The sequence below is a fragment of the Phaseolus vulgaris genome, chromosome 4 (genome assembly GCF_000499845.2).
Source record: "Phaseolus vulgaris cultivar G19833 chromosome 4, P. vulgaris v2.0, whole genome shotgun sequence".
Lineage (NCBI taxonomy): Eukaryota > Viridiplantae > Streptophyta > Magnoliopsida > Fabales > Fabaceae > Phaseolus > Phaseolus vulgaris.
This window is the reverse complement of record NC_023756.2, coordinates 40,069,464-40,078,301: the sequence shown is the minus strand read 5'-3', so window position 1 is coordinate 40,078,301 and position 8,838 is coordinate 40,069,464. Positions and strand designations below refer to the sequence as shown.

General features: G+C 30.8%; 1 protein-coding gene across 1 annotated transcript; it reads right to left on the bottom strand.

Moving 5' to 3' along the window:
- Positions 1-512: 512 nt before the first annotated feature.
- On the bottom strand, positions 513-3,782 carry LOC137837640 (receptor-like protein EIX2). Its single transcript, XM_068646709.1, has one exon. It carries the CDS (start codon positions 3,773-3,775, stop codon positions 548-550), a length of 3,228 nt encoding a protein of 1,075 aa, XP_068502810.1. The 5' UTR covers positions 3,776-3,782; the 3' UTR covers positions 513-547.
- Positions 3,783-8,838: the final 5,056 nt, after the last annotated feature.

Below are 8,838 nucleotides of genomic sequence, written 5' to 3'. Positions count from 1 at the left end.
CACACAACTAACAGTAATGTTGATCAACATCAGAAGATCCAAAATAGTTGCCAAAGTCTCAGAGAATTGGTTTACTTTTTCTAACTTTTTTTAATAAGAAATGTGATCTAGTAGGAGTTTCTGAAATAATTTCTTTATTATTGATAATTGCCTGATAAAATTTTGATGTAGCCGTTTCATCACCGAAAATAATAACAGAGGCAAGATAAACATATTGCACTTTATTCCAGCAGAACTATTAGGAAAAAAAATATTAACCTATTTGCTTAATGTTATTAATGGAATTGCTACTTCAAATGACTCAATATTTTAAGCAAAGGAGGAGAAGGGAAAAGAAATGAGATCCATCATTATTAGATTATCAAAACAATATAAACATGACACATTAATACAAGTAAGCAACATGCAAAAGATAAATTCTTGTTGACATTCTAAGATGAAGAAAATACAAAAACATGTGTAACATAAACATGAATGTAGATAACACAAACTAATACCAAAATAGATGGATCTCAAGTAAAACAATAAAGCTACATTACAAACACAATCACCAAAAAGATTGTAACTTATACCACATGTCATCAATGAAGCAAAAGTACCTATATCTCCATGATCTATAAATGAACAAAGGAGCAAAAAATACCCAGAATCCCACAATAAATCCAAGTGTCATGCTCACAAAGAACCAATTCACTCCATGCTTATCATTCTCTGGTCCAAAACTATTAATATATGAAATTTGTTGGTGGGAACCGCAATTGATGAGTAGAGGTGCACCACACAAATGATTTCCAATAAAGCCAGATGCTTCAAAGCTTTGAATTTGAGTGCCTATTGGAATTTTTCCCTTTAAATGGTTATAAGACAAGTCTAGGTGGTTGAGAAAGCACAATTTTGATATGGTTGGAGGGATTTCTCCTGAAATTTGATTCCTAGAGATATCAATGGATTCTAAAAGTCTCATGTTGTCAATACTTTGTGGAATTCGGCCTGACAATTGATTCTTTGATAAATTTAAATATATCAAACCATCTAGATCTGTGATTTCTCTAGGTATCTCTCCTGATAAATTATTATCAGAAAGATCAACATTTGTCACCAAGCCAAGAATAGTGTTGTACATTGAAGCTCTTCCTTTTGTCCATATAATAATACTGATTACATCAAATCTCGTATACAATCCAGATGCATTAGAGTAGATCATTAAATTTGTACTTTTGTTCTTCAATGACATGGCATTAAAGTGGTTGAAACAATTTGGAATATTTCCAAACAAACTATTTTGTGCAAGGTCCAAATCCTGAAGAAATATCATATCACATATTTCATTAGGAATATGACCAGAAAAATTGTTTGATCGAAGGCGAAGAATTTTTAATCTTAACAACCTTTCTCCAATCCATGTTGGAATAGTTCCTGAAAGATTGTTTTCTCCAAGGTCCAATGATATCAATTGATTATTCTTCTTCAAAGCAGTAGAAAATATTCCTAACAATGAGTTGTTACGAATGTTCAAAGACTCTAACCAAGCTAAAGAGCCCATGGATAAGGGCATGTTCCCAACAAAATGGTTGCTTTGTAAATTTACATCCATCAAATTTGACCACTTTATCCAACAATCAGGTATTTTTCCTGATATGTTATTTGAAGCAAGATTGAGAAGATACAAGTTAAATTTCTTGAATTGCTTGCAACATAAGAAATCATTCATGGAAGAAAACGAATTACTTGAAAGATCTAACCATATAACTTGATTAGAAAGAAAAGGTAATTTTCCATGAAAGTGATTTGAACTTAGATCAATAACCGAGAAAGATATTGGATTTGTCAATGAATTTTCAATCTTGCCGTGAATGTGATTATTGGAGAGGTTTAAATATTGAAGAAAAGAAAAAGCCTCCCAGAAGTAAGAGGGAATAGAATCTGAAATCCTTGTGTTAGACATCACTAAATTTTGAAGGTCATTTTGTGAGTGAGTCCATGATGGAAAGTTGGGACCTAACTGCCAAGAGCTCATATCCAAATCAGTAAGTCGAAAAGTAGGATGCCAATTGGGACTCACTTTTAAAGTCAAATTGTTTCTTGGCGCATAAAACTTACTCAAGTTGGTAAGATTTTCAAGATGACCTTCCTTGACAACTCCTTGAAAACAATTGTCAGCAATGTCAAGGAGTGACAACTTAGAGAGTGATCTAAGACTTTCAAATGGATTTCCACTAAGTTGATTTGAGAACAAAATAAGATATCTCAGTGATGAAAGTTTTCCAAGTGATCTTGGAAGTTCTCCACCAATTTTATTTTCAGAAAAATCCATTTCTATAATATTTTCAAAACCTTCAAAATGATCTGTCAGATTACCTGAAAGTTGAGAACTATAAACTTCAAGTGTCACGAGTCCATGGGAAATACAAGGAGTAAGAATATCTAAAATTTCATTAACATGTTGGTTAAGATTGAGATCTGAGAAATGTATCTCCTTTATGCTGCAAAGATAACCCAAAGAAGTTGGAATTGGACCTTCAAGTTGATTGGCTGATAGATCAAGTGTAATCAGAGAAGTCATATTTCCCAAGATATGAGGAATAGTCCCCTGTAAGATGTTGAATGATAGGTCCAAAAACTTGAGATGAGGAAGACTATCGTAAAACCAATCAGGTATAGAAGATGAGAATGAATTTCGACGAAGGTCAAGATTTTCAAGAAGTGTGAGGTTTCGAAGACCATCAGGAATTGGACCGTTGATGTTGTTAAAAAACAAAGTAAGAGAAACAAGTTTCTTCTGTTCAAACACCCACTTTGGAACAAAAGAATTTGAAGAAGGATAAGAAATATGATAAAGATCAAGAGTGAGGAGAGATGCGAAGTTAAGAAAGGATAATTGATTATAGTGAGGGAGGATACATCTTGACAAATGTAAGTGCATTAAAGAAGGAAGAGTCGAATGGGATAGGTTTGCTCCTCCCAAATTAAGGTATTCAAGCTTTGAAAGACTTGATAGCCAATCAACATTTTCTGTAAATAGAAATAGAGTTCTGAGTTCAAGGTAGAGCAAATTGGAAAGATTCCCAATTTGAGAGGGAATTGTCCCATTGGCAACATACCTTAGGCCTAGATAGGCCAAATTGGAAAGATTCCCAATCTGAGGAGGAATGTTGCCCATGAATCCAGAATAAGAGAGGTCCAAGTGAATTAAAGTGGTCATTCTCCCAACAAAATAAGGAATTGGCATACCTCCTCCAAGCAATTCATTCCTACTCAGGTCAAGATAGAGCAAATTTGAGAGATTTCCAAAATGAGGAGGAATGTTCCCCGTGAATCCAGCACGAGAAAGGTTGAGATAAGTTAAGGAAGTGATTGTTGCAATGAAGGAAGGAATTGGAGTGCTTTCAAAAATATTGCCGCTGAAATCCAAGTAATCCAAATGCTTCAAATCAACCAAACAAGGATTTATCTCTCCACCGAATGCTCGTCTAGTATACTCTTCGTAAACTTTTTCGTAAACTTCATAACCATGGAAAGTAGGAAATGGAGTGTTGAGGTGAAGCTCTGCAGTGTGGGATGTAATGTTGTTGCAGACAACACCATCCCACTGGCAGCAATTGGAATTGGCAGTAGCATTCCAAGAAGAAAGTCTGTTTGAAGGATCTTTGAGATGATGCTTCAACTTCAACAGTGTCTCTCTCTCACTTCCAATGCACTTTATCTCTCTGCAAACACCAAGAGAAAGCCAACAAAGATGAACAAACACAACCATTAAAATGGAGGAATTCATCATCACAAAAGCTCTCAATAAACAAGTGTTTTTTTTTTATTAGAAAGAAGTGGTTATGGGCTATGCACACTAAATAGCCTATATATATAGTATTGCACTTCCTTTTCATATTTACGCTATCTATCTAACATTTTTAATTTTCTATACTAAATTTATAAAATCAAATTCACGTTTCAAAATCAGTATATCATATTTTATCTTCTTAATTGAGCAAGAGCAACGTGATTTTAGGTGCTAAAAACGAATTAGAGTGTTCACCTCAAAAGTCTTTGTCTTTTGTCTGCATTTCGTTTACTTAATATTCCAAGATTAATTACAGGACACAAATAACAACATTAGAGATTAACGTTCTTCTTCCACACTTTCTTTTTTTCTAATATGTCCATTAACTGAGATAAATTCATTGATTATCTATTTTTAATTAAGTGTGAAGTTAAAATTTTCAATTTTTACACAAAAATTAATATCAATTACTCAAGATGTTTGACACGTTTCCCCTCTTCATCAGTCACTCATGGTTGGATTAAGTTCAACACGCGTTATTTTATCATTCTCACTATTTGCATTTTGAGAAATCAATTCATTATCCCATCTAAATTAAAAATACTTAAAAATAAAAAACCTAACTTATAGCTGAAAGTTGTTACAACTACAAGAAAATCATGAAATAGATTTAGATATTTTAAAAATTAAAAAAAATGATTTTTAAATTAGTTTTTATGGTTAAATAGTTTTTAAATTGGTGTCTAATTAGTTACCAAAGTTTTAACTACCAATTATTTAGATTCTAAATTTGATAGCAAAAACTTTGGTTGCTAATTAGATACTAATTTAGAAACCATTTAACAATAATAGAAACTAATTTAGAAACCAAAATTTTTTTTAGTCTCTAAAATAATTTTTAATTTAGTCACTATAACAACTAATTATTTTTTGTCTCTAAAATTGGTTTCTATTTCATGATTTTCTTGTAATGATATATAACTAATTAAATTATTAGGGTTTGATAAATATAAGTTTATGAAACTAAACAACAAAATTAAACAATAAACAAGTTTTTATTGATAAAATATATTTTGAGTGTATTTTAAAACTTATTAATGTTTAAACGAAAAAAGAGGAATAAATATAAAACTGAGGAAAATGAGATTTTAAGAAACGGGATTTCTAATAGCGTCTAGAAAACACTATGACTTACCAAAAATCTAATAACACGGTCACACAAGCATTTTTTATTTAAGAAAAAAACACTATAAACTAGTTGAAATCACGTATAAAACATCATCTATGTTTTGTTTTTCTTTTTAAAAAAAAAAAAGATGAGTGAATTAGTTTACATGGACTTCTAACGCCTAATCCATTTTATGGGTTAAAAAAATTAGATTAGTCCAAAGACTTTATATTGCTTAACTTTCTAGTCATGCCCATTTTATGGGTTAGGAAATTAGGTGAATGGGGACAAAATTAAATGAAAAGACTTTAAATAAAGATCTTTAAAGTTCTACCCATTATATGGGGTTAGAAAATTACATTACACAAAAATAATGAAAATAAAACTATTTCAAGATTGAGTTATTGATGTTGCTAATGCAATCTATTATATGAATTAATTAAATGTATGAAAACAAATAAAAATAAGGATAATATATTTAAACAAATAGTTAAATTTTGTTTAACCAATTTTTTTACAATTAACTAATTGCTAAATAATTTTAATGTTTTTTTTATAATTAACTAACTACTTAAATCATTTTCAGGTCAGGAAAGTTAACTTTAGGTTTTTAAAAGCATCTTAGGTTAAAAGATCTGGATGTGGAGAGGATTTGATCTCAAACTTCAATTTCTCTTGTAAAAATGTTGTGTGATTATATGTTATATGAATTTTTAGAAATATTAGATTTTGATAGTTTAGTATTCAAGTGTTATTTTTTTTTATGTTAAATAGGTTTTTGAATGTTGTAAATTGTGTTATGAATGATGGAAGGTATATGAAATTGAGATATATGTGTAATTGATTTGAGAAATCTTAAATAATGTATGAGTGATTAATATGCATTATGTGTGAATGATATGTATTGTATGTGAATAATGAAGGCTTGTATGATGTCATACATCTGGGATAATGTATGACATGTTATGTAATGGTATATTAAGTATGAAAAACCTATATTTTAACAAGGATCATCTAGCTTCACTGATGATCTAAGTCACGTAGACTAAGATACCAAGTAATGAGAAGTGTTTGTTGGGTCTATTAGTGTCTAAGTTCAAGAGGGGAGGGGTGAATTGAACATATAAAATTTTCGCAAATACAAACAGCTTTCAGTATATCAGAGGAAAAAGAACAGATTGTTTCTAAACGAAACAGATTGATTCTTCAGAACAATCTAACACAATTTGAACTTGTTCAGATTAAAATTGCAATCAACAGAGAGGTATAACAGAATCAGATTGGTTAAATTTTACTAGTTTGAAGAATACAGATTATGCCAAGAAAATAATCAAGTTCATTCAACACAAGGTTTTAAAGGAAATGAATCTTTGTTAGGATTTAATGAATAAGACTATTTGTCCTTAAATCAGTGAAAACCTCATATACAAATACTGTGTTAGTGATTAGAGAACTTTAACAAATAAGGAAGAACAGTTTTTATTAAACCCAGAATTAACAGATTTGATTTCAAATGAACAGATTTCGTTCTTGACAGAATTAAGCAAAAAACCATAAACGAGTGCAGGGATAAGAAGAAAAGTACAGGCAAGCTTTTATACTGGTTCACTCATAAAGAGCTACATCCAGTTTCACCTTACTCCAAGGTGGAATCCACTAAAACAGTATCAATCACTTACAAACACAACAATTCTTGAACACTACAAGAACAATACAACCAATGCTGAAAAACCCTATTTCAGCACACCTTGCACTCCAAGAAACCCTATCAAGGAGTGACTAACACTTACACCTTTACAAACCAGAATAAAGGAAAGATAACACCTGAAAAGAAGATGCAAGAACTCAAAACCAGTAGTTCAATTTGCTGCAGAACTGCACCAGCACCTTCACCAAGATCAAAGTTTTCCTAGAACAAGCACACTTGAAAATCCCTTTGGAAAACCTTTCAAACACTCTTTTCAATCCTTCTTCTCACATAGAAAGTGTTTAACCTCTGTCAAAAACGTGATTGCTCAGCATTCTTTCATGTGAGAGAAGCTTTTCTTTATATAGAAAACAGTTTCTAACTTCTTTTCAAAAAACAGTTGAAAAGCTGTTATGAAAACAACAGATTCAGTTTTAAACTAAACAGATTTATTTTAGGAAAACTGCCAACTCAGCTAACTGAAATAACTGACTGAGTTGTACCTTTGGTGCCCTAACCAACTTTCGAAAATCCTTTCAGCACACCAAAAATAAACCTATTCTTTTACAGAGAAACAGATTTATTTTTGTACAGTATCCTGATTTTTGGAGAGAACTCTAAAAAGCTTTTGGAAAAACTTTTAACCACTTCAAGTGCTTGATCTATGCTTGGTTAGGCATCTAGGATAGGTCATGTAGCAAAAGGCAACCTTGAATACACACAACCCTAGAGTACAAGATCATCTAAGACACATTGCAACCTACAAAGCAGACTAGCTAACATCTACATCAAACACACTAAGACTAGGTAGAGATGACCTTCATCCATCTTCAACAACCTATATTTTAACAGGGATCATCTAGCTTCACTGATGATCTAAGTCGCGTGGACTAAGATACCAAGTAGTGAGAAGGGTTAACATATTTAGTTTTTATGTTTTTAAGTTATTGGACTTTGTTTGTTTGGCCCAACTTTCCTTTTCTGTTTCAGCTAGGTCTTAGTCTTTTTCTTATATATACACCATGTATTTTACTCTTTAATACACAAGTAAATAAGAATTTCTTTTCTCTGCTTTTCTCTCTTTTATGCTTAAGTCATGGTCACTTTTTCATTTGCAATTAGGGTTCATCAGAACCTCCCTTTCTCCATTGCGATTACGTGCGCTCCATTTGATGCACCACATCAGACAAGGAATATTCATCTTCATTGACTGTAATAAGAAGTTAAAGAGGGAGTCCCTACACACTGTAACTTACATAGACGCACAATATTGGATTTTTGGACTTATCCTGATTCTAAAGGAATGAATATATTAGTCTCTAGTAGGGGTATACTTAATGAGTCTTTTGGAAGACTATAGATCTATATGCAATCACTATGATTGAAATGAAATCAAAAGTAATAGGAATTAAAAGGAAAATGTATAAGTTGTTAGTATTAATGAAAATGAAAATGATTGTGATTGATAATTTGATTCATATGATTGTTGATGATGATATTTGAATGTAGTTTGATAGTGGTGATTAATATTGAATATTATATGATTATGATTGATAAAAAAGGTAAAAATAGAATATATATATATATAGGAATGATTAATCTGATTGACTTTTTTACTTATATTTTCGTATGTTAAAATTTTATTTTTGATAGCTTATTTTTACATATGTTGTTTATATAAACCATCAATAACTATACTATGTACACTAGTAAATGTATGTGTAAGTACATGAGAGAAAAAAAAGTGATGAACATAATTTTATTTTATTCTTTTGTAAAATATTTGTATAGTTTAAGGTGTTGCATAAACTAAAATTATTATGTTAATTAATAATTACCTGAAAGGGTACTTCTAATAGCATTAAAAAGTACTATAAATTACCAAAATCTAATAACATGGTCACACAAGCATTTTGCTTTCAAGTAAAAACTATAAACTTGTTGAAATCACGTGTAAAACATCATCTATGTTTTTTTTTTAATAATAAGATGAGTGAATTAGTTTATATGGACTTTTAAGGCGTAATCCATTTTATTGGTTAGAAAAATGAGATTAGTCCAAAGACTTCATATTGCTTAACTTTCTAGTCATGCCCATTTTATGGGTTGGGAAATTAGGTGAATAGGAAAATAAATTAAATCAAAAGACTTTAAATAATTGATCTTTAAAGTTTTACCCATTAATATGGGTTAGAAAATTACATTACA

Coding starts and splice junctions, on each gene's coding strand:
- LOC137837640 (XM_068646709.1), bottom strand. CDS start 3,775: ATGATGAATTCCTCCATTTTAATGGTTGTGTTTGTTCATCTTTGTTGG.